Consider the following 26,933-nt stretch of genomic DNA (forward strand, 5'->3'; position numbering starts at 1 on the left):
ACACGGGTGAACGAGTTTTGTGACACAATTGAGCGAGAGAGGCGCAGGTTCAGTCAAATCTACGATGAGACAGCGCACATCTCAAGTTCACCCAGCGCACGCAGAGGCCCAGCACAAGGAGACCCTCGCACATACTACCAACAACTCCACAGCAATATTCTGGACAACATTCTTTGCCAGATATGAAACAGGTTTCAAGACCACGAAAAATTAATGTTTCTCTCCCTCCTGGACCCCCAGCACTTTCAGACCTACCGGAAAAAATTCCCGCAAACAGCCTTCTCCAGCTTAACAGAGAGTCACGGAACACTGTTCGACCTATCCAAGCTAAAAACAGAACTGACTGTAATGTATGCTATGACTGATTTTGAAGGGAAAAGTCCCTCTGATCTCCTTGATTTCCTTAAGCAGAAAAATCTGAATGAGGACATGGGGCAACTTTACACATTGGCATGTGTGACAGTGACTATCCCTGTGTCCACGGCTTCTGTCGAGCGGTCATTCTCGGCCTTAAAGCGAATCAAAACGTATTCCAGAAATGCTACTGGACAGACTCGGCTTTCAGCATTAGCCTCCATGTCGATAGAAAAGGACTTATTGGTGGAACTAAAACGCACAGATAGACTGTACAACAGAGTCATTGAAGTCTTCTTGAGGAAAGAAAGGAGGAAGGATTTTGTGTTCAAATAATCAGTCTTTGGTGAGTAGGCATACAATGCATTTTATTTTTTATTAAATGTGTATGTATGTTTCGCATTTTATTTCGTTAATATTAAATAGCCTATATATTAACAAAATAAAATGGCAAATAGCCTATGTTGCAAATTATTTGTTTTCTTTCTTTTATTTTCAGTGAATAGTTATGTGTCTTTATCATCACGGTGAAACTGCTTTGGGTGCGACAATGCGCTGTTTAGTGAACACACTGTATTTAATTTTTTGGGGACTTAAAGCTCAAAGTTTGTGGACCAAAAATGGATAGAAGAAGAATATTAATATAACTCTGTTGCACTCGACTATGTTCTTGCCTATTAGTTGAACTGACTGTATTGTACTCTTCCCCTGCAATTCTCTGAATAAAAATGTCAATTTCAAGGTGACGCAACGCCTGGTTATACTGCGTTTCTGTCTAAATGTATAGTGTCTAGAGCCATGGCATCATAATGATGGTAATAAGAGGTGGATTAATTCGGGTGGGACTGTGTAGGACCTCACTGAAGGCCCAGGCCCCAGGCCCACGGCACACCACTGGTCATTCCCTACGAGAAGCCAACCCCATCCCCCCATGTGAACAATTCCCTCCCCCTCCCTAGCCACCAATCCCCCTTCCTTAACGCCCCACCTCCCCCTCCCTGGCCCTCAGCCCTCCCTCCCCGGTTCCCCCCGCCCTGAATTACAGGGTTGCAACATAATGGTGAGTGGGAGCCTTACCGATGACATTTCGTAAGCAGCAAATGTTTTTATGGTCTTAAGGTATTGAGAAAGAAAATAAAGTAAAACATAAAATAAGTAGCCATTTACCCTTTCAGACCTTTACATTTAAGTTTGCAGACTTGATAGATTGGGATGGGTAATAAAGAAAATAATGTAGAGAAAAGGGGACAAAAATAGGATAAATATAACAGAAATGCACAGTCAAATATCCTCATCATTATTAGCAATAGGGTATAAATTACCTTAAACATAGGAGGAAAAAAAAGAACAAGCAAAAAAATAATTGTGTGGGTGCCCATATGGAACTGGTCATCTATCCTAAACAGTTTAGCCTATAGGGATGCAATGTGCTGTAGCCCCACAAGGAAGCAACCCCAGTCTGTATGGCACTTCAATATATTGTCCATTGTTCATTAATTGGTATGGATTCATTGGATTCATCATTGTCTAACTGTCCTGGAACAGTTCAATGTTCAGCAATAATAATAATAATGGTGTTCCTTCACCCAATTGAGATGGTTTCCTCATCATTGTCTTATGCTGAGGGCAGCATCACAGCCATAGGCTAGGCTGTGTGATTTTGTGTGGATAGCATACCTGAATATTGAGCCAACCAAATTGGGGTTAGTCTACAATAAAATCAAAAATGTGCTTATCGAAGGAGTCTTGAGCCTCCTTGGCAGTGGAAAACATCTGTGTTGTATTCTGGAAGGTCAAGATGAGTTTTGCATGGTGGATGAAGCCGCATCTCAGGTTTAGCTTGCGTAGCTGGGATCTCACCTCGTTGTAGATCGCCCTCTTTTTCAGCAGTTCAGCACTCAGATCTGGGTAGATGCTGAGCCTATTCTTTGCATAGGTCAGAGCCCCCGAATCCGCTGTGAGGCGAACAATTTGCCATTTGACTTCAAAACTGTGGATTTGTACAATCATACACAACAGATCCGTTCTGGAGAGGACTCGTACGGTGCACAATGTTTATCAGCGGCATGGGACCCAGCTTCTCCCGCCCAAACAGTTCATAGAAAAGATTGCTCATGAAGGAAGTTGGGTTGCCCGCTTCCACACCAGTTTCACGTCCTGTGACCCCCACATTGAATTTATTTTTAGAGTAATTCTGTTTTCTTTTTTAGGAAATTGATTTCAGGTCATGGAGTCGCTCTTCTGTCAGATTGGCCACTGTCTCTAAACGTTAGACTTTAGTTGAGTAGGTATTCACTTTAGCAGTGCAAGAGCAGTGCAAGAGATTCATTTATCGGTTTTAATTGCAAGTCGAAGGCAGAGGTAATGTTGTCACGATCAATTTCTCGGATAGTAGTGGCCAACTCCTTCTGTTGTCGGGTGTTAAGAGCCGCCATATGTTCCCATAGGTGAATTGTGAATGGACAGAACATGTCAGCTACTGGAGCGAAACAGACCTGCTATTGTTCCTTGTAATACAGTAAATGTCCCACACTTAATGTGATGTTATATGTTAACAATTATTTGAAAATATTTCTTTTGCAAAAGAAAAGCCACGCATTTCAATGCATGCCACCGGAACCGGATTTGACAGATTTGAAGAATATCCGATTGGTTGAATATGCGCCAATCCGGCGTCCTCCTCCTATCCTCCACAGTCTGCTTCCATTTGACCTCTTTACCGCATCTATTAGATTAGCAAAAATATACTGCATGTATTGTAGTCATACCATAAGATACCATAAATGATCTGAATAACCTAAAAACGGATAAGGAGATAGATGTTAGTTAGGTTTCATCCTTGTTGTCTGGTCCTGGATCTCTTGTTGCTTGTGCAGTCTCCGTGGTTACAAGCATCTTCAGCATCAAGGAGTCAACCTGTTGAGGCCCTGGAGGATTGGATATTACAACAGTCATGAGTTCAAAGTAAACAGGTCAAATTGGACACTCCCTGTACTTGTGAAGCAGACTGCTGAGACACCCTGTGGCCATCTGCAGAGTGCACTATGCAATTACAGGCTTACAACAAAAATATTCTACATACACATGGGTTATGGATGTAACCTTGGTAGAGTGATTGGTTGCCAAACGACCTATGGGAACTCCTTCCCTTCACCCGATGTGATTGAGATGTTTAATATTAAAAGATGTTAACAGTCACGCTACACCTTTACTGTACCAATGTGACCTGTCACTATAAAAGGCTGTGTGGTATGACATACTGTCTATTACGTCACTCAAACCTCATGGAGGTGGAGGAACGACATGAAAGCTTGGCGACCCGATGCTCAGAGAACCAAGGTTACATCCGTAACCCAACGCTCTCTTTCATTTTCGTAACGGGTGCCAAACGAACTATGGGAGAGGCTGTACCGAAGAGGTCGTTCGGACAACAGAGTGGGATAACTCACCATTTGACTTAGTCCAGATGAGTCCCTGGGATGTCCTTGTATCCACCACAGGATGCAACAGAATATAATTACCCAACAGGGTAACACAGAATTTCAACTGTGGTAAACAACTATGAACACAAGCAAGGTGAAAGTTAGAACTTACAACCTGAGGCTTCATTTGGGTGCAACAGCACCAATAGTGGAAAGCCTTTTTATAGAACATCCATCTCACTGATGGTTGATAAGTAAGTATGCACAAGGTTCACGGTACGCTCACATATCTGGGTTGAGAGAGCGTGCTGTGTCCAGGACCACAGAGCCCACTGATGGTGTGGATAGAACGTTGAGTCTATAGTACCTCATGAAAGTCATGGGTGTTGCCCAACTTGCAACAGCACAGATAGTCCAGCGAGGCCCCTCTGAACAGGGCCCATGAAGTGGCCATACCCCTGGTGGAGTGTGCTACTATGCCATCTAAAGTCGGTCTACATGCTGCAGCGTATGATTGTGACACTGCAACGTGCCAGTCTTTGCTTCGAGACAGCGCGCCCTTTGGTGTTCTCCCCATAACACACAAAAAGTTGTTCGGTTTGACAAACAGTTCTTGTTGCAGCAAGATAAGCACTCAATGCCCTAACCGGACAAGTGTATTCCACTCACGACTCTCCTGTGAGAAGTGTGGAGGCAGGTGAAATGCCGCTATGATTAAGGGCTGGTTAGCATGTGATGATGAAAGCACCTTAGGTAAGAAGGCTGGATTTGGCCGAAGCACTGCCTTAGATCCATCTTCTGCTAAAGTGAGACATGAAGGATGGGTAGAAAGTGCATGTAATTATCTAACACGCTTGGCTGAAACAATAGCCAATAGAAAGGCAGTCTTGACTGAGAGCTCATGAATCTCAAGTGAAGACAGGGGCTCAAATGGTGAATGTAGGACAACATCTAACTCCCATGAGGGTACTGAAGGAGTCTTGGGGGGCCGTAGCCTGTGGGCTCCCTTCATGAATTGCGATACTAGAGCGTGTGCCTATGGTGATGCATCAATGTAGATGGGGACTCTTCTGTAGCCATAACCCGGAGGAAATCAAAATGACAGAAATTGGGCAGGAAGATGGCAATTCCGCATGGTCAACACACCACTTCCTGAACACATTCCACTTGTAGGAATACACAGTTAGCGCAGAGGATGCCCTGGCTGCCTGAACTGTATCAATTACCAAGGAGGGCAACCCTGCAGATACAAGGCGGTCACGTTCAGGTGCCACTCCCACAACTTCAGTATGCTGGGTTTGGGGTGCCAAAGCTTGCCATTCGCTTGCGACAGGAGGTCCACTCGAAGAGGGAGTCCCCATGGTGGGAGGTTGTCAGCTGTACAAGGTCTGAAAACCAGTGATGCTGTTGCCAATGTGCAGCAACAAGTAGAACTGACGCGCTCTCAAGACTGATCTTCCAAGACCTGACGGAGCAAGGAAATTGGTGGAAACACATACAGCAGCCCACTTGGCCATCTGTGTAATAGGGCATCGACTCCAAGTGGGCCTGCCGGACCATTTGTGGAGAACCACATAGGAACATGGGTTGAGTCTTGCAATGCGAACAGATCAGTGGTGGCCTCTCCAAATTGCGCCCAGATCATCTCCACTACTGTAGGATGTATCCTCCAGTCTGAAGGAAGAGGGCCTCCTCTGGAGAGGTCTGCTGCCTGATTCTCCACCCCAGGCAGGTGCTCTGAGGGATGTAAGGTGTCTGTTTGCCCAAAGCAGTAGCTCCCTTGCTACCCGGTGCAGTGCCATTGACCTCAGTCCGCTCTGGCGGTTGATGTATGCAACCACAGTTGTGGTGTCTGTCCGTATCAGTACATGTTGTCCTCTCAGTAGTGGGAGGAAGTGCCGGAGTGAAAAAGTCAACCGCCTTGAGCTCCAGGACGTCGATGTGAGCCGTTTTCCATGGTGCTGACCATACACCATGGGCCCCTGACTGGTTCAAGACTGCTCCCCATCCCTGTAGGGAGGCATCTATGGTCAAAGTCACCCAGTTGTGAACTGCAACTAGAAGAACTTCACTGGGAGTTTGAAATGCTAGGCGCCACCATTGTTTTGCTCTCCAGCAACTCATTGATGTTATCAGCTTTTTGTGTTTCTCCCTTCTGGGAGACAGATAGTGTCTGTTGTACATCTGCTGTATTGGCCGAATGTGGAGCAAGCCCAATGGTACAACATGGACTGCAGCAGCTAGGAGGGCTAGTAGCCTCTGACTCTTCTTGTGACGTCACCTGTTTCTCAGTTTGAATGTTGAAAGACAATTTGTCAAAGACGCCACTATTTCTGGAGAGAGTGTTGCTCGCATGACTTGAGTGTCCAGTGTCAAGCCCTGGAAGTGCACACACTGAGTGGGGACCAGAGAAGTCTTTTCCAAGTACATTGTTAGTCCCAACTCAGAGAGGTGATCTGAGACCATGGATGTGTGTGCCAAAGCTTGGCTTTGCGACCCTGCCTATATTAGCCAATTATGTAAGTAGTTCAGGACGCTGACTCCTGCTTGGCGAAGTGGGTCTAGCGCTGCGCTTATGCACTTTGTGAAAGTGTGAGGGGCAAGTGAAAGGCTGAAGGGTAGAATATGAAAGTATACGTCTTTCAGGTCCACTGTGGTGAACCAATCTTCCTGGTTGTACAAACTGAAGGATGGTTTTGATTGTTAGCATTTTGAAGGGCTGAAAGATAACGATTCAGGCACTCTACTTCCAGGATCGGACGGAGGCCTCCGCCCTTTTTTGGCACCAGAAAATAGATTGAGTAGAACCAAAAGTTTTGTTGCGCTGGTTCTACCTCTTCAATTGCATGCTTTTTAAACGAGATTTCTGAGTGTTTGCTTTTGAGCAAGGTTGCAAGCTGTTGTTTTCAAGACACTCCTGAAACGTGGGGGTCGCTACCAAAATTGAATAGAAAAAAACTGTAGTTGCATACATCAAAATTGTAGCCTTGTGTTAGAGTGCGTAACCATTGACCTTTTCCAGCTCAGGACCGAGGCTCTGCGTGCTTTGGTGCAGAGGGGACACGGCCTGCATATGGTGCGCCTCTGCCTCTTGGGTGACGCTGTGCTCCACCTCTTCGGTAGGGCTGAGAGTGTCTGTTCCTCCACTCCTGAGCAGGTGCAGCGTGAGTCTGAGCCTGAGCCTGGTTTCTTGGCATTCCAGTTGGGGCCCTGGGACTGGAGTAATGGTTTGCTGGCTGATGCATTCTAGGCTTTGGAATGAGGCGCTGAAGTGTCATCTGTGCTTCTCTGTCCTCCTTAGACACTTGGAGGAGGTGGGCCGCAGCTCCTACTGATAGAAGGCCAGTATTGCTGCTGAATTGCTAAGCCTAGCGACTGACGTAGTGCTGTCATGTGTCCTGCATAGGAAGCGATCAGATGCCCTGCATCATTTGTTAGGCAGCTCTTGGTCTGAACTGTGACTGAGAGAAGCAGGCATAACAAGCGAAGCAAATTATTTGTCCATACAGGGGAAAATGGCCAAAACTATTCTCATCTGCGCCGTCAACTGTAGCTAAGCGAGTGCATATGCTTGGAATGGCAGGGGCTCTGTCATTTGGGAGGGCTGAGAGAGGGCTGATATGGGTAGGTCTATGAGACGCCATCAGAGGGCTGATAGAGGTAGGTCTAAGAGTCAAGGCAGCGGACTGAGAGTCAAGATGGCAGACTGAACGTAGCTATGTAGAGCACCTCAAGATAAAAACGTAATATTTAATATCGGTGAGTTAGACTAAATATTAGCACTACACAATCTGGTGGGTGATAACCTTCAATCTGGATAATAACACGAAACAAATATTAAGACTAGAGAAATGTATCGACAAATATTACGAAAACAAGCAACACCCAAACATGACGGAGAGTAAGACAAGGGAACCTATTTCAAAACGAAAACGTGACTCTTCTACAGACTCAGACAATTTAATATTTTCACCACCGGGAATGGTAAAGGTTGAAACCGATCTGCTAACATCAATAAATGACAAACTGGGTATACTTGAACTAGTCAGTAAGGATTTAAAAGAGTTGGAGGCAATTCTGGAGATGAGTGACGAAAAAGCTGCGACATTGGAGAAAGACACAAACAAGCTAAAAGAGAGAGTCAATGAGATTGAAACCGAAGTTAATGAACTTAAAAAAGGAGGACATCTTTCTGAGAGAAGCCTTACTTGACATACAGACTAGATCCATGAGAGAGAATCTGGTATTTTTTAAAAAAAATTTTAAAGGGTGGATCAGCTTACCGTAATTTCCGGACTATAAGCCGCTACTTTTCCCCACGCTTTGAACCTCGCGGCTTATACAATGACGCTGCTAATTTATGGATTTTTCCCGCTTTCACAAGATTCATGCCGCCAAAAAACTGAGCACCGTCACATAATGTGACGTAAATCGAGCGCGCTCAAACTTCCCATCATTCTGATTACGGTAGTCATTTTGTCACCCTCATCATGGCAAAGACACGGAGAAATGCATATGATGCAGCTTTCAAGTTGAAGGCAATCGATCTGGCTGTTGGAAAAGGAAATAGAGCTGCTGCACGGGAGCTTGGCCTTAATGAGTCGATGATAAGACGTTGGAAACAGCAGCGTGAGGAACTGACTCAGTGCAAAAAGACAACAAAAGCTTTCAGAGGGAAGAAAAGCAGATGGCCCGAACTAGAAAATGAGCTTGAAGACTGATTCCTGGGGGCACAACAAAGTATTTGCAGCCACTCGACATCAGTGTGAATCGTGCATTTAAGGTGGCGCTCCGTGTTCAGTGGGAGGCTTGGATGACAAGTGGGGAGAAATCCTTCACTAAAACGGGCCGCATGCGAAGAGCAACTTATGGTCAAGTCTGCCAGTGGGTCCTGACAGCGTGGAGCATTGTCAAAAAATCCACTATCATCAACGGGTTTCGAAAGGCTGGACTGCTGCGTGTTGAAGAGGGCAGCATGAGCTCAGCGGGGAATTTGCCTCCGGATGAAAGTGACGAGAGCGACAATGAAAACGATCCAACATCGGATGAAGCAATTCTGAGGCTATTCAACTCCGACACCGAAGGAGATGACTTCAGTGGTTTCAGTGCACAGGAGGAGGAAGATAGTGACCAATGACTTTCTTGTTAGGCTACTGTTTACTGCAATTTTTTTAAATTTTTGTTACAAGCCGTGTTTCGTTAAAGCCTATTTATTTTTGTTACAAGCCGTGTTTCGTTTAAAAGCCTATTTATTTTTGTTACAAGCCGTGTTTCGTTTAAAGGCTGTGTAAAGTTCATTTGTTTCAATGTACCGGTAGGCACCTGCGGCTTATAGACATGTGCGGCTTATTTATGTACAAAATATATATATTTTTTAAATTCAGTGGGTGCGGCTTATATTCAGGTGCGCTTAATAGTCCAGAAATTACGGAAATATTGCGGAAAGAATGTTACTTCCATCAATGTAATTGTCTGCATCATTTCCAATCGCCCATATATTTTTTGGGTAAATATATATATCCATACACGCATGCATACATATACACATATATACATATACATACCTATATAGACATATACTTTTTAAAGAATATACCTTTATTTTTATTCCCCGCAAACCCTACCACCGAGTAAACTAATAAACACTTCGGCTTTTACCTTCAATTTATACATCTTATACACATTTTACAGACACAGTCTACTTTACAATAGTTCTCTCTTGTTTGTTCTTAGTCATTCCTCTATTTCTGATGTCCATCCAAATTCTATTTGTAACTGTGCTATTTCACAAAAGTTCCGAACCTATCTGGTACTTACAGGTATCCAAGAGAAAGAAGGAGAAGTTCCTGAATGTGTAGTTAGAGAGTTCCTCCTTACAGCGCTTCAGATCCCACGCGAAGCTGTCGACAAATTCCAACTAGAACGTGTACACCGTTTGGACAGAGGGTAGAGGTATGAACGCCGAATGGTTGCCAAATTTGCTTTCTTTAAAGATAAAATAATGGTTAAAAGCCTGGGTAAAAGACTTGTTGGCACGAAAATTGCCATGAATGACCAGTTTCTGAAGGAAATTGTAGAACGGCGTAAAGTTCTGTATCCAATAACTAATTGGAACACAAAGCACTAATTCAACATGGTGAAGATAAAAACTCAGCAGACAGAAGGCACAGTATGTGTGGTGTGTTGTTTTTTGGTGTTTGGGAAAGTGTGGCGTTGAGTGAGAAAGGAAATGGTTGCATATCCCAGAACCAATGTATTGCTGTGAGCAGGGGTTGTGAGAGAGCTTTCAATGTTGTTGTTCAGATGAGGGATAGAATTTTTATAATGAATTATACATCTTATTTATTTATTTATTTATTGTCCCATCATGGTGGAACAGTGTTTTAAAATAAATTATACATCTAATCTATTTATTTATGATCCTATATTGATGGCATGGTCCACAACCCTATACCCTAGACACCCACATGAATGACCCAGATAGTAAGGAGAAGTCACTAACTGTTTTATGGGCCTGCTGTAAGCGGTCTGTATGCAGCCAATATGCGGTCAGAGACTTAGAGCAGCACTGCCCCCTCAAGATTCTGAGCCTGCTTGGTAGGGTTGGTCCTGCAAAGCCAAAGCCCCCTAAAGGGAGAGAATAATATACAAGGAAATTCTCAAAGCTGCTAATGAGAACCTTGACGACCTTGTACCTAGCCGGTGGGGATTCCGGTGGGGTGCCCCCACCCAGGCAGTGGCAGTTCTGGCAACACTAGCTGCAGTAACCCATGGGGGGGGGGGGGGGGGGGGGGGGGGTCACACTCGGATATTCAGAGAGGGGGCATATTATTGTGGCCCTGGTGGCACAAAATCAAAGGTATGACTGCATGGAGATGCTTGGGAATATGGTCACTACGGGGGACCATGTTGTGGGTGTTTCAGGGGAAGGGGGTATATCTGACCTCCATCATCTAGGACGTGACAATGGTTCATAAAATCTCCCCATTTCTTCTAATTCTTTTGCACAGTTTTGCAGGCCTTCTCATTCAGCTGCAACTGTATATGCATTCGTAAATCAAGACCTTTCTTGAGTTGGGCTCTGGGATGGTGCAACTGTTGAGAATGTGTGCCTATGGTTGTGTGGGGGAAAGGGGTTGAGTGTGTATGAGTGTGTGGGTGTATCCCACAACTGTTGTGGGGCAGTAAAAGATGTTAGGGACAATATAGGATGATTCACAATAATTGTTTGCGAATATAATAATTGCTTGCAATAATGTAATTTAGGTAATGGCGAGACTGGTGAGAGGTAAAAATCCTTTACATAAATTGCCTACATTACTAGAAATATGAATAGCTAATTATGGAAAATAAGATAAACAGGATCTTTTAAATATGGCCTAGCAGATAATAAGAAAAGACGATCAGTATTTACCTGGCTAAAAGAGAATGAATATAATATCTATTGTTTACACGAAACTCATTCAACAATTTTAGATAAGTTTTGTGGAAAAAGGACTGGGGTCAAATTATCCAAACAGATCATCATGGATTATTTTAAATGTTATTGGGCAATAAACAGATATGGCTTATTAACTTATTCAGTTCAAATAATGATGATCCAAGCTTCTTTGAAAATTTATATAAGAATTGATCAACTCTACAAGCAACACTAGACTCTATTATTATGGTGGGAGATTTTAATACGATTTTAAATACCTCTATGGACCGTAAGGGAAATCACACTACAAATATCACCCTCAGGCACTTAAGGAAATCATGAATGTCATGGATATATTGGAATTAGTGGATATATGGAGGCTTAAATACTCTGACCTAGTGAGATATACATGGTGAAGACTTAATCAAGCTAGTCGTCTAGATTACTTTCTTATGTCATTCTTTCTGGCACCAAAAGTTTAAAAAGTGTTGATAGGGGACAGCATGCGGTCGGATCATCACATAATTGGCATATATACACTGCTCAAAAAAATAAAGGGAACACTTAAACAACACAATGTAACTCCAAGTCAATCACACTTCTGTGAAATCAAACTGTCCACTTAGGAAGCAACACTGATTGACAATAAATTTCACATGCTGTTGTGCAAATGGAATAGACAAAAGGTGGAAATTATAGGCAATTAGCAAGACACCCCCAATAAAGGAGTGGTTCTGCAGGTGGTGACCACAGACCACTTCTCAGTTCCTATGCTTCCTGGCTGATGTTTTGGTCACTTTTGAATGCTGGCTGTGCTTTCACTCTAGTGGTAGCATGAGACGGAGTCTACAACCCACACAAGTGGCTCAGGTAGTGCAGCTCATCCAGGATGGCACATCAATGCGAGCTGTGGCAAGAAGGTTTGCTGTGTCTGTCAGCGTAGTGTCCAGAGCATGGAGGCGCTACCAGGAGACAGGCCAGTACATCAGGAGACATGGAGGAGGCCGTAGGAGGGCAACAACCCAGCAGCAGGACCGCTACCTCCGCCTTTGTGCAAGGAGGAGCACTGCCAGACCCCTGCAAAATGACCTCCAGCAGGCCACTTGTGTGGGTTGTAGACTCCGTCTCATGCTACCACTAGAGTGAAAGCACCGCCAGCATTCAAAAGTGACCAAAACATCAGCCAGGAAGCATAGGAACTGAGAAGTGGTCTGTTGGAGGTCATTTATTTATTTATTTACATAACAGCATGGGAATTTGCATAACATTTGCATAACATAGCATTTGCATAACAGCATGGGAAATTTATTGTCAATCAGTGTTGCTTCCTAAGTGGACAGTTTGATTTCACAGAAGTGTGATTGACTTGGAGTTACATTGTGTTGTTTAAGTGTTCCCTTTATTTTTTTGAGCAGTGTATATATATATATATATATTAATGTTTATGTATGCATATGGATATGTATGGATATGTACATGTATGTATATGGATATATATATTTTCCCTAAAAAGATATGGGGGTTTGGAAATGATGCAGACAATTACATTGTTAGAAGCATCAATCTTTCCGCAATATTAAGCTGATCCACCCCTAAAAAAAAGAGCATTGGAGCTCACGCACAAAGTATTTAAACAACAGTATGGATGTCTCAGTCTTTGAAGAACTGAATTCATCAAACTTGGATGTGGACGCCATGGCAGTAAGTGTATGTTCCACGTTGAGGTTCTTGTTTGCCCTCTTAAACATTCAGACAAGGATCTTTTCTGGTCGACCGTCATCCGATTCAGCAAGGTTGGGGTTTGTACCGGCGGGGGAAGCCTGGCAAGTAGCTGCTCGAGGGCATACTCAATGGTTGCCATACGACTGTCCAGTGACTTAATCTCCGTGCGCATCTCAGTGTGTTGAGATTTGTGCCCAAGTGAGGATGAGCGCTGCCGTTTATTGGGCGGCAGATCACAAGGGGAGTGAGACGCGTCATTAGACCTGGAGCGTTTGGAATGATCATTCATCTGTGTAGCAGACTCATCTGATGAGAATCTAGAGGTCGAGATTTCAATGCTCTTGGTTTGAATTTCTGACAGTGAGTGCAAGAGCTGCTACTCTGTGCTGCCCCTTGAGCATGTTCAGCTCCCAAGCTAAGATTGCAAAGTGTGTGCTCATCTGAGGCTGGGAGTTGTTTTTCACACAGTTGACATGAGTTGAACAACATCCTGTGCACAGCACTGAATCAGTTTACAAAGAAAGGGTTTTCACATATGAGAAGTGTGTTCCAAGAAAAAGGTAACCGTTGGCTCTGACCCACCGTGCTTCAGGGGCGAGACTCCCGCCCAAATATGTATCAAGGTATATATGAAGCTATCTGACTGGCACAGTCAAGCGTGGACTGTTAGTCTCGGCGTTGGTGGACTCAGTCAAGCGAGGACTGGTAGCCTACAGCACCGCTGAGCTCCGTGATCACAAGCTAGGGATGGTAATGCTGGATCAACGGGCTGGTGTGGAAGTCAAGTGGGGACTGGCATGACACCGCGAGTCAACAAGCGCCAACAGGTACAACAAGCTAACTAGCTACGGTAACTATGTGTGGCTAATTTAGCTAGCTAGCTACGAGCTAACTTCTGTGGTAACGGGATAGACCCGAAACTAATTAGCGTACTAGCTAGTATGGAAAAGCACGACAAAAAGCAATACAAGTTAGTTATTATGGGCAGGCACAATAACAAGAGAGCGGGGGAGTAGGTCATTCCGTAAGAAAATAATTAGAAGGGGATTAATAGTTATCTCGTAATGTAAAACACAAAGGTGAGAATTAAGAAAATACAGTATGTCACGCCACACAGCCTTCTATAGTGGCAGGTCACATGGGTACAGTAAGGGTGTGGCGTGATTGTAAACATCTTTTGATATTAAGCATCTCAATCACATCGCGTGAACGGGAAGGAGTTCCCCATAGGTCGTTTGGCGACCCGTTACGAAAACGAAAGATAACCAAGATGCCTTAAACCAGTGATACCTCACCTGTATGGTGGCGCTTCGACGGGCTCTGACCCAGTGCTTTCTGCTGCCTTCACAGTCACACCACAGCCCACACCTGCACAGAGACAAAATAACGTAATCTGTCAGCTACGGACAGACAGAAGACAGTGAAACATAGCTATACTCTAGCACAGAAATACACAGAAGAAACAGGCACAGGTTATCATAGTAGGCCTCAAAGAAATTGAACTAGTGAAGTGCAGTCTGACTGGGTCAAAGACTAAAGAAAGAGTCAAGTCCATGGATTCTTTTTATATGGTAGAGCTTCTCTTATTTGAATGATAGAGTCATGACGTCAGTTCAAATGACTTCATCATGTGTAAAGACTCTTAATCCAAAATATGCACTCCCTCTGGTTTTGAATGGACTTTACTCTTTGTTTAGTCAAAGCCAATCAGACTGCACTAGACTAGTTATCGGGTCTGTCTTTAGTGTATAGACCCTGTATAGAAGGTTCTTTGCGAGGTCAACATAATACTGACACGAGCTGGTCTGGGCCTGGATCAGTTGGTGGATCAGGGCCTGCAGGTTCTTCATGTCTGCCCTCAGGTCACTGAGATCCTGGCTCTGCTGGGTCTGGTCTATCTGGAGCCTCTGCAGACTCTGCAGGTGTTCCCCCTGTACAGGGGATGAGAAGTACCTCTCCCTAGGAGAGACAGGAAGAGAGAGATCCTGACACAAGCCTGGAAATATTCCACAATACAGCATAGTTGTTCCATACTCCTAAAGTCAGGTAAAAGAGAGGCGGTGCTGTGCCTACCCTGAGCTCCTGTCACTCTCATCAGGTCGTCCTTGTTCGGAGGGATTCACTTCTTTTTGGATCTCCAGGAACTCATCTAGGGTCTCCTGAAGTGTCGGAAACAAGTAAAAAAGCATGTTTAAAGAGCACTCTACCTCCCTAAACTAAACCAACCCGCGGGCAGACACAGATATATAAAGACATACAGTTCAAACGCAGGTGTTAAAGATGAATGTCCCATCCCGTCACCTTGATCTGAGTGGTGATCGTCTTCAGCTCTGCGTGCCGCTTTGAGTCAGTTCTGATGTCATCATCGTATAACTCCCCAAGAGGGGCACAGAAGCGGTGGATGTGCTGGTCGTCATAGAAACGACAGAGACGGGGCATGGATTCCTCCACCTGCAGGATAATGGCTGCTTGCTGCATTACTGCATTGGCCAGTGCATTGTCATACACCCTAACAGAAGAGATACATACTGATGCTGAGAGTGACAGATGCATACTGAGTCATATGTTTGTTTGTAGATAAACACGCAAACCTGGCGTAGACATACAATATACAGTACTTGAGCGCACACGAGTGTAAGCTGTAAAGGCTGATCAGCACACTACTGATCTCCTAGTTCGCCAAATATCATTTTAGCAGCCCGTACCTTTGGAAGGTGTCCGAGAGAAGGGCAATCATCAGGTTGACACACAGAATGGAGGACAGAGCCAGAAAGGTACCACAGAGGAAGTGGGCCATGATCGAGTCCACTTCCACCATGGCGTTGAACTCATACTCGTCCACCAGAGTGATGCGGTACAGGCTGTAGAGCAGCTGGGGTACAGTCCGCATACTGGGTATTGACGCCTGACCTGGGGAGTTCGCAGACAGACCGTAAATACAGTTGTTTGTGTATTTTGTATCATACCAGGACAGCTGCAGTAGCATTTGCCATGTCATATTGTGGGTATGTTTCATAAAATATGCATGATCCTATGGTTTGTTTCCCAACGTACCTCCAAATATAATCCAGAAGGCACACGCGTAAGGGATAAAGATCTCTGCATATAGGAAGAGGAAACGTAGCACATCCCCCACAATCTTCCCCAGCATGACAATGAAAGGACCCATAACCCTGTACAGAATGAGGATCAAAGGTTGTGGTATTGGTGTAACGCTGTTGAATTTTCAGACGCAATGACTCTAAGATCTGCTGTATGAGTTCAATGTGGGTTAGTATTTGGCTACTTTATGTTTGGAAATATCCACACATGCTGTTCTAAAAAATGTGGACTATTTTGGATATGAGTGCCATGACCATATGAGGGCCTATGAGCTCTAGTTCCTTTGTTGTCACGACTCCCGACTACGGGGGGGGGGGCACCTGTGGCGCCCCATTCATGTGTTGTTGTCATGGAACCTGATAACTCCAGGTGTACCTATAGGGACGCTGACCAGGTGTCATTATTATCGTTGAGCTTCCCCATGAACACAATGCACTGTTCACGGGGAAGCTCAGGCTTTTGGGTTTAGTTTCAGTTGTGTTTTTTCTTTTTTTCCTCAGAACCTATTGTTCCCTTCCATGATCCATTGGGGACCAGAGAACAGTCATCAATGGGGGGGGAAGGGAAGTAAAGATTCATTATTCTCCACCACAAGATTGGTGCTCTAAAATGAACGAATGCCTTGCACTTCCTCGGGAAGACAAGTAAAGAAATGATCCCTGAAAGAGGGACTCTGCAGTGGTTGGTCAGAGAATCACCTGAAGGCTCGGACGTGTTTCATCAGACGGAGCCAGAGGAAGATGATGACCACAGCGAAGAGGCGCAGGCTGTAGTCCCGCAGTGTTCCTCCAAGCAAGAAGATGTCTGCCACATGGATCCCGAACACTGCCATCAGCAGAATGTACACCAGCCAATCAAAGATGTTCCTGTGACACAGCCAAATGAGATCCCATCGTCTGCTTGCCAGTTAGGTAATGGAAGAGCATTATTAAAGGGCCAGAGTTACAACATATCCATATGAGATGTACTGTATCATATATAACACAAATGTGTTTACCAGGGGTCTTGTAAGTAGTTTCCCTTCATGCGGTGGATCAACTTGATTTGCTCTTCCAAGAAATGTTTTTCCTTTGAAGCAGGAAGACCATTTTTTTTTTAAAGAACATGTTAAGTTGCACATTCTTAAATGGGGATTACAACAACCTGTAGCCTTACAAATGGCATACTGCCAAAATAATGTATTGGGGTCAGGAGGACTTTCCTTAGATTTGAAAATAGGTTTATTTTGGTTAACTGTGTAAGCCTAGATCAGGTCTAGAAACTTCACTAAGATGTGCGTCTGTGTGTGACTACTGGGTAAGAAAAGGTGCTGTACCTCGGGCCACATTGGGTGTGTGCAGCGCAGGTCATCGTTGGTGCGATGTTCACACCAACTCTGCCAGCTCCTTAGCTTCCTGCTGGAGCCTATCATCTCTGCCACTTCCCGGCCCACCTCCACCACTGTCAGCCCCAGAGCCACCACCACCCCAAACACACGCCACCAGTCCTGCAGGTGAATATACTTTTTATATTTAGATTTGTTTATTTGGATCCTCATTAGCTGTTACAATCACAACAGCTACTCTTCCTGGGGTCCACAATGACTTCATCAATGTCCAAACATCTGTATGACCTGTGAAAAACTTCAGATTCACTATATTTCATTGTGGATCTAAATGAAGGACTGAAATGTGTGTGAATCTTAAAACATCACACTTTTAATATAATTCTGAAGAGTTCATGAAGAAAAAAAATATATATCTATCTATATCTATATATACAGTTGAAGTCGGAAGTTTACATACACTTAGGTTGGAGTCATCAAAACTCATTTTTCAACCACAGAGATGAATGTACTTTGGTGCGAAAAGTGCAAATAAATCCCAGAACAACAGCAAACGACCTTGTGAAGATCCTGGGGGAAACAGGTACAAAAGTATCTATATCCACAGTAAAACGAGTCCTATATCGACATAACCTGAAAGGCCGCTCAGCAAGGAAGAAGCCACTGCTCCAAAACCGCCATAAAAAAAAGCCAGAGTACGGTTTGCAACTGCACATGGGGACAAAGATCGTACTTTTTGGAGAAATGCCCTCTGGTCTGATGAAACAAAAATAGAACTGCTTGTCCATACTGACTATCGTTATGTTCGGAGGAAAAAGGGGGAAGCTTGCAAACCGAAGAACACCATCCCAACCGTGAAGCACGGGGGTGGCAGCATCATGTTGTGGGGGTGCTTTGCTGCAGGGGGGACTGGTGCACTTCACAAAATAGATGGCATCATGAGGGAGGAAAATTATGTGGATATATTGAAGCAACATCTCAAGACATCAGTCAGGAAGTTAAAGCTTGGTCGCAAATGGGTCTTCCAAATGGACATTGACCCCAAGCATACATCCAAAGTTGTGGCAAAATGGCTTAAAGACAACAAAGTCAAGGTATTGGAGTGGCCATCACAAAGCCCTGACCTCAATCCCATAGAAAATGTGTGGGCAGAACGTAAAAAGCGTGTGCGAGCAAGGAGGCCTACAAACCTGACTCAGTTACACCAGCTCTGTCAGGAGGAACGGGCCAAAATTCACCCAACTTATTGTGGAAAGCTTGTGGAAGGCTACCCGAAACGTTTGACCCAAGTTAAACAATTTAAAGGCAATGCTACCAAATACTAATTGAGTGTATGTAAACTTCTGACCCACTGGGAATGTGATGAAAGAAATAAAAGCTGAAATAAATCATTCTCTCTACTGTTATTCTGACATTTCACATTCTTAAAATAAAGTGGTGATCCTAACTGACCTAAGACAGGGAATTTTTGCTAGGATTAAATGTCAGTAATTGTGAAAAACAGAGTTTAAATGTATTTGGCTAAGGTGTATGTAAACTTCCGACTTCAACTGTGTGTATATATATATATATGTCACGGCTCTCGTTTGTGGAATGACCGGACCAAGGTGCAGCGTGGTAGGCGTACATCTTTCTTTTTATTGATGACACCAAAAGAAAAATAACAACGACAAAAACGAAAGCGCACAGTTCTGTAAGGCAAATAAAATATACAGAAAACAAGATCCCACAAAACCCAAAAGGAAAATGACAACTTATATATGATCCCCAATCAGAGACAACGATAGACAGCTGCCTCTGATTGGGAACCATACTCAGCCAAAAACACAAAGAAATAGAAAACATAGATTTTCCCACCCGAGTCACACCCTGACCTAACCAAACAGAGAATAATAAGGAGCTCCAAGGTCAGGGCGTGACAGTACCCCCCCCCCCCACCTCCAAAGGTGCGGACTCCGGCCGCAAACCTGAACCTATAGGGAGGGTCCGGGTGGGCATCTACTCTCGGTGGAGGCTCCGGTGCGGGACGCCAACCCCGCTCCGCTTGAGGCTCCCCCCACTTCGGTGACGCCTCTGGTGCAGGCTCCGGACTGGGAACCCTCGCTGAAGGCTCCGGACTGGGGACCGTCGCTGAAGGCTCCGGACTGGGGACCGTCGCTGGAGGCTCCTTTCCCTGGATCGTCACTGCAGGCTCCGGGCCATGTATCGTCACTGGAGGCTTTGTGCCATGGATCGTCACTGGAGGCTTCGTGCCATGGATCGTCACTGGAGGCTTCGTGCCATGGATCATCACTGCAGGCTCCGGGCCATGGATCATCACTGCAGGCTCCGGGCCATGGATCATCACTGGAAGCTTCGTGCCATGGATCATCACTGGAGGCTTCATGCCATGGATCATCACTGGAGGCGTCGGGCCTTGGATCATCACTGGAGGCTTTGTGCCATGGATCATCACTGGAGGCTTTGTGCCATGGATCATCACTGGAGGCTTCGGGCCGTGGATCATCACTGGAGGCTTCGTACATGGAGCCGGAACAGGTCTCACCGGACTGAGGAGACGTACAGGAAGCCTGGTGCGGGGAGCTGCCACAACACATCCTGGCTGGATACCCACTTTAGCTCGGTGAGTGAGGAGAGCTGGCACAGGACGCACTGGGCTATGAAGGCGCACTGGAGGCATAGTGCGTAGAGCTGGCGCAAGAAACACTGGACCGTGGAGGCGCACGGGAGGTCTCGAGCGCAGAGCAGGCACAAAGCGTCCTGGCTGAATACCCCCTGTAGCACGGCAAGTGCGGGGAGTTGGCACAGGCCGCACTGGGTGGTGCTGGCGAACTGGGGATACCGTGCGTAGAGCTGGCGCAGGATATCCTGGACCGAGGAGACGCACTGGAGACCAGGACCGCTGAGCCGGCACAATCCGTCCTGGCTGGATGCCCACTCTAGCACGGCAACTGCGAGGAGCTGGCACAGAGCGCACCGGGCTGTGAATGCGCACTGGAGACACAGTGTGCATCACCGCATAACACGGTGCCTGACCAGTCACACTATCCCCACGATAAGCACAGGGAGTTGGCTCAGGTCTAAACCCTGACTCCGCCAATCTCCCCGTGTGCCCCCTCCCAAAAAATGTTTGGGGGAGCTGCCTCTCGGGCTTCCGTCGATGACTTAACTCCTTGTATCGTCGCCGTTCCTCTCTCGCTGCCTCCATCTGCTCCCTTGGACGCCGATACTCCCCAGCCCACGTCCAGGGTCCTTCTCCATCCAGGATTTCCTCCCATGTCCATTCCTCCTGGCCACGCTGCTTGGTCCGTTGGTGGTGGGATCTTCTGTTAAGGCTCCCGTTTGTGGAATGACCGGACCAAGGTGCAGCGTGGTAGGCATACATCGTTCTTTTTATTGATGACACCAAAAGAAAAATAACAACGACAAAAACGAAAGCGCGCAGTTCTATAAGGCAAATAAACTATAAAGAAAACAAGATCCCACAAAACCCAAAAGGAAAAATACAACTTTTATAAGATCCCCAATCAGAGACAACGATAGACAGCTGCCTCTGATTGGGAACCATACTCAGCCAAAAACACAAAGAAATAGAAAACATAGATTTTCCCACCCGAGTCACACCCTGACCTAACCAAACAGAGAATAATAAGGATCTCTAAGGTCAGGGCGTGAAAATATATACACTGCTCAAAAAAATAAAGGGAACACTTAAACAACACAATGTAACTCCAAGTCAATCACACTTCTGTGAAATCAAACTGTCCACTTAGGAAGCAACACTGATTGACAATAAATTTCACATGCTGTTGTGCAAATGGAATAGACAAAAGGTGGAAATTATAGGCAATTAGCAAGACACCCCCAATAAAGGAGTGATTCTGCAGGTGGTGACCACAGACCACTTCTCAGTTCCTATGCTTCCTGGCTGATGTTTTGGTCACTTTTGAATGCTGGCGGTGCTCTCACTCTAGTGGTAGCATGAGACGGAGTCTACAACCCACACAAGTGGCTCAGGTAGTGCAGCTCATCCATGATGGCACATCAATGCGAGCTGTGGCAAGAAGGTTTGCTGTGTCTGTCAGCGTAGTGTCCAGAGCATGGAGGCGCTACCAGGAGACAGGCCAGTACATCAGGAGACGTGGAGGAGGCCGTAGGAGGGCAACAACCCAGCAGCAGGACCGCTACCTCCGCCTTTGTGCAAGGAGGAGCACTGCCAGAGCCCTGCAAAATGACCTCCAGCAGGCCACAAATGTGCATGTGTCAGCATATGGTCTCACAAGGGCTCTGAGGATCTCATCTCGGTACCTAATGGCAGTCAGGCTACCTCTGGCGAGCACATGGAGGGCTGTGCGGCCCCACAAAGAAATGCCACCCCACACCATGACTGACCCACCGCCAAACCGGTCATGCTGGAGGATGTTGCATTTATTGCATAACAATACATCAGAAAAGCAGAACTTAATATTTGGTACAGAAACCTTTGTTTGCAATTACAGAGATCATACGTTTCCTGTAGTTCTTGACCAGGTTTGCACACACTGCAGCAGGGATTTTGGCCCACTCCTCCATACAGACCTTCTCCAGATCCTTCAGGTTTCGGGGCTGTCGCTGGGCAATACGGACTTTCAGCTCCCTCCAAAGATTTTCTATTGGGTTCAGGTCTGGAGACTGGCTAGGCCACTCCTGGACCTTGAGATGCTTCTTACGGAGCCACTCCTTAGTTGCCCTGGCTGTGTGTTTCGGGTCGTTGTCATGCTGGAAGACCCAGCCACGACCCATCTTCAATGCTCTTACTGAGGGAAGGAGGTTGTTGGCCAAGATCTCGCGATACATGGCCCCATCCATCCTCCCCTCAATACGGTGCAGTCGTCCTGTCCCCTTTGCAGAAAAGCATCCCCAAAGAATGATGTTTCCACCTCCATGCTTCACGATTGGGATGGTGTTCTTGGGGTTGTACTCATCCTTCTTCTTCCTCCTAACACGGCGAGTGGAGTTTAGACCAAAAAGCTCTATTTTTGTCTCATCAGACCACATGACCTTCTCCCATTCCTCCTCTGGATCATCCAGATGGTCATTGGCAAACTTCAGACGGGCCTGGACATGCGCTGGCTTTAGCAGGGGGACCTTGCGTGCGCTGCAGGATTTTAATCCATGACGGCGTAGTGTGTTACTAATGGTTTTCTTTGAGACTGTGGTCCCAGCTCTCTTCATGTCATTGACCAGGTCCTGCCGTGTAGTTCTGGGCTGATCCCTCACCTTCCTCATGATCATTGATGCCCCACGAGGTGAGATCTTGCATGGAGCCCCAGACCGAGGGTGATTGACCCGTCATCTTGAACTTCTTCCATTTTCTAATAATTGCGCCAACAGTTGTTGCCTTCTCACCAAGCTGCTTGCCTATTGTCCTGTAGCCCATCCCAGCCTTGTGCAGGTCTACAATTTTATCCCTGATGTCCTTACACAGCTCTCTGGTCTTGGCCATTGTGGAGAGGTTGGAGTCTGTTTGATTGAGTGTGTGGACAGGTGTCTTTTATACAGGTAACGAGTTCAAACAGGTGCAGTTAATACAGGTAATGAGTGGAGAACAGGAGGGCTTCTTAAAGAAAAACTAACAGGTCTGTGAGAGCCGGAATTCTTACTGGTTGGTAGGGGATCAAATACTTATGTCATGCAATAAAATGCTAATTAATTACTTAAAAATCATACAATGTGATTTTCTGGATTTTTGTTTTAGATTCCGTCTCTCACAGTTGAAGTGTACCAAATACTTGTTCTCCCCACTGTATATATATATATATGTTCCCTCTGTCCTTCACTTTCTCACCTCAGGGAAAACATAAGGCTCCTCGGTTCGGATGACAGACACAGAGATGGCCACGGTCGTCCAGGAGACTATAAACAGGAAGTTAAGGAGTAGAAGTATCCAAGCCCCCAACCTACAGAGACACCAGTTTACTATTCAGAGTGAAATACTGAGCCACCATTCAGTACTGTATTAACAGTAGATCCCTTCAGCTATGTGTCTAACTGCGTGAATGGTTAGTGCCTATGGTATATTTCATTTATGACCGAGCATGAGACTGGAAGGAGGAAGAGGGGTGACAGAGCCAAATCTGGCAGGAGTGACACACCTGCCACTCCTGTCTGGCAAAAGTCTCTCTCAAAGTCCCTCTCTCTCTCACTGATGAACTGACCTGCCATATAGTTTCCACTTGACATTGATGAGCTTCAGAACCACAGGGTGCATGATGAGATCCAACTTCCCCTGGTGTACTATGAACTCCAACTGTGGCGAGAGAGAGAGAGAGAGAGAACAATTCTCAGAGAAAATTCATATCGCAATTATGATCAAATTAGTTGACTTAGTGTTCATCCATTATCACTTAATTAGCTTGTTTAGCCTTAAAGAGTGGGACATACTGGTGATGTAGGCTCACTGGCAACACCCTCTGGAAGACAAAAAATAGAAATGAGAGATCACACAAAAGTTTTTAAAAATAGTTTACAAGTCTGTTGCACAGTTTGACCCACTGAGTTAGGTGGTTAAACAGAGTGTATTTTTATTAGTGGGATCATTGGCCATATAGGACATTTTGTTCTGTGTAAATAGTATATATATTTCTTTTCAGACTATACCTTGTGAGCCCTGTCCTGGTGGATTCTGCTTGCAGGGTGGCTCTGGCTCCAGCAGGTGAAGGTAGTAGAACTGCTGCCTGGTCATCCGGTCAGTCACATGGAACTGGTTCAGAGCCAAATGAGCCTGACAAGACCAAAGAGAGCTGAACAATACTATAGGATGACCACATACAGAACCCACTCTATGACAACAACTAGCACATTGTCAGGACAAACTATACAGTTGGAGCATGTACTACAGTATGACGACTCATTTGGTCAGTGACCATCCAACCCATATTTACCACGGAGGTCATCTTGTCAATCATGGCGGTGATGCAAAGCTGACCATCAGAGTCCTTTACCCCAGCATCAGCCCCTAGTTCCATTAGTGTCCGTGCAGCCTCACTCCTGTCTGAATACACACAGGAGTACAACAAAAGAAGCATAATCAAGTACAGCAATAACTGTGTAATGTGCAATTTAGTTATTTGTAAGGTGAGGTGGAGGGTACATTTCCATGTGTGCTTGGACAATAAAGTTGTGTTTTATTCTATTCTAATACAAAGTATGGAGTGTGAAATGTGCACTCAGAGGCAAGTAAAGGTATTAACCTAGGTTGGCAGCCAGTTGTAGAGGGGTTCTCCTTTTGTAGTCTCGTGCGGAGATGTCTGCCCCATACTGCAGCAGCACCCTGACTGCCCCCACCGCGTCGTTCTTAGCAGCGTAGTGCAGAGGTGTCTGATGATCCATGTTGGTCTGAGCACCAATGTCGGCTAGACAGGACATGCATATGTGAGCTACAGTACAAAACACATTCAAATCCCTCACCTACAGAAGTAACACACAAGTGACACAGACACAATTGACCTCTGACCTTTCCTCTCCAACAAGAAGTGGATCATCTCCTCGTAGTCCAGAGCTGCGGCAACATGCAGGGGCGTGACCCCGTAGGAGTCAGGACGCAGAACATCAGCCCCCCTGTCCAGGAAGAAACGCATCACGTCCACGTTCCACGCCCTCGAGATCTAGAACCAGGCAGAAGAGCCCTTTTGAACACACAGTGGCTGGAAGCCTTCACTCACAACGATGCTGCCACAACAGACGGTCTTTGAGCCATTTGATGACGTGTGAAGACTTCAGTCTCACCTCATGCAAGACAGTTTGTCCGTATCGGTCCGTTGAGTTGGGGTCGGCTCCATCTGCGATTACATCACTCAGGTACTGAAGGTCCACCTATGACCAAACCGGATTATTGACTGTATGAATCATCACCAGCCTTCAATCAGACCATATCTAATCTACATCTTACATCTATACCTTTAGCCTCATTTTACAACGTAAATGCCATCCACCCCTCACCTCATCAGTGTCCTGATTGCTAGAAGCCAGATCTCTGAAATGGTCTAGCAGTCTTTTATTGAGGTGGGAGCTTTTGTCTCCTCCATCTATGACATCTTCATCCAAGGCCAGGCCTTTGTACATGGTCTCAAAGAATTCCCCTTTAAACAAGAAGGTGATCATACAGCCTGAAAGAGTGCAGAGTATTTGAACTCTTATCTAGGTGTATCTTGAGTTTGGCGTTTTATCTGCAATGGTACCTGTGGGTTTTCTCTTCACACACTGACGGCAGGCTCGTTTCCAGCGGCTGCAGGTGTAAGACGCCCACTGGGCAGCTGCCTTCGCAGCACTGGACACAGATGTCTTTGAGATCGCAGTCCCAACAACTGGCTGCTGTTCGGACTGCAGTGACACACATACATCACACTACAGTACATAGAACTGCATCATAGCATGTACTCAAATGTCCAATTCCGAAATATATCACCCAGTAAGAAGTATAGTAACCCACTACTCTATAATCATACAGTTTGGAACTGAGTAACCATTGAAAATGTATTGAGAGGGTTTCAGATTGCTCTAGAAATGGAAAAATATCAACAGATAACGACATTGAGAGGCAGATTGGTAAACTTCACAGTGCCATTTTCTCCTCACCTGGTTGACAACTCCATCAGTCATCTCCATCTCCATGGCAGGGTTGTAACGGCCAGAGGCACTAACCCGGTTCAGTCTCCTCATCCTGCTGTGTTCCAGGCCTGAAGGCTTCTCTGTAAACAATTAACTACACAGCTCCAATATGACTGCGACCAGCCTACCAGTGTAGGTACGGTGACTCTACAATGAGCGGCTATTTCCAAACAAAGGCTTTCACTCAAAACACAGGGAGTTGGTATATTCCGGTAGACTCTGAACCTGCTAAAGCCGTGTGATCCAGAGAGATGAGAAGTGGATTGTTGTTAGGCGGATATCAGGTAAAAGGAAAGTCTTCTGCAGGCCCCGTCACTGTTATCCTTCCAGCTGTTTGTTTACTAGTGAGCTACCTGCAGTACTGTACGTGAACAATATGGTACATTCTGACTCATGTGTTTGTTACGCAACAGCCTTTATGTCAAAGTTAACAATGATGACACTGACAAAGCAATGGTCCTATCTTCTAATGTTTAACAGCTTTGGAGTTTGTCTGAGCTGTTAAGACATGTTGGAGAAACTGTGGACATGTTTATGGCTTCTTATCAGCTTACGTGTGTGCTCAGTACAGATGTATTGTGGCTTGTTAAGGTACATATAATCACCAAGTGGCCCCACTCTCGACAAACCAGTTTCATGCCTAGATATAGGATTCCAATGGGCTTTTCATATGAATTTGTATCTTAGCTAAGGCCTCCAAAATGACAACACCATGACTTGGCCATATGCAGCGACAGCTCAGAGTTGGACAGGACGTGGTTGCCATAATGTGATTGACAGGTGCCACAATAATGTCATAAGAAGGGTGGGGTGTTCGAAAAGCTAAAGTCCACTCTAGGGCAACAAAGCAGTTGATAAAAAAAAAGACTACTAACAGACCATTAAGTAACAAAGACTAAAAGAGTGGTCAGCTGTAGCTCAGTTGATAAAGCATGACGCT

The 26,933-nt window shown here is 45.5% G+C and overlaps 1 protein-coding gene across 1 annotated transcript; it reads right to left on the reverse strand.

Annotated features, from left to right (window-relative positions):
• Nucleotides 1-1,404: 1,404 nt before the first annotated feature.
• On the reverse strand, nt 1,405-26,044 carry LOC120017401 (transient receptor potential cation channel subfamily V member 5). Its single transcript, XM_038960150.1, has 21 exons — nt 25,961-26,044; nt 25,564-25,705; nt 25,325-25,464; nt 25,112-25,198; nt 24,840-24,990; nt 24,577-24,738; nt 24,268-24,377; nt 23,984-24,107; nt 23,768-23,796; nt 23,542-23,633; nt 23,172-23,283; nt 17,336-17,506; nt 17,018-17,088; nt 16,719-16,886; nt 15,973-16,091; nt 15,624-15,828; nt 15,220-15,427; nt 14,992-15,077; nt 14,714-14,877; nt 14,214-14,286; nt 1,405-3,281 (listed from the first exon to the last, which is right to left on the reverse strand). The coding sequence occupies exons 1-21, from the start codon at nt 26,042-26,044 to the stop codon at nt 3,266-3,268; spliced, it is 2,514 nt and encodes an 837-aa protein (XP_038816078.1). The 3' UTR covers nt 1,405-3,265.
• Nucleotides 26,045-26,933: the final 889 nt, after the last annotated feature.

This window comes from Salvelinus namaycush, chromosome 22 (genome assembly GCF_016432855.1).
Source record: "Salvelinus namaycush isolate Seneca chromosome 22, SaNama_1.0, whole genome shotgun sequence".
Classification (NCBI taxonomy): domain Eukaryota; kingdom Metazoa; phylum Chordata; class Actinopteri; order Salmoniformes; family Salmonidae; genus Salvelinus; species Salvelinus namaycush.

Excerpts from the sequence above, each read along its gene's own strand:
- LOC120017401 (XM_038960150.1), bottom strand. The coding sequence starts at position 26,044 with ATGAGGAGACTGAACCGGGTTAGTGCCTCTGGCCGTTACAACCCTGCC. Across the intron at positions 24,378-24,576 it reads ACAACTGGCTGCCAACCTAG|ACAGGAGTGAGGCTGCACGG; the intron begins GTTAATACCTTT and ends GTGTGTATTCAG. Across the intron at positions 14,878-14,991 it reads GAGAGTGACAGGAGCTCAGG|GGAGAGGTACTTCTCATCCC; the intron begins GTAGGCACAGCA and ends TGTCTCTCCTAG.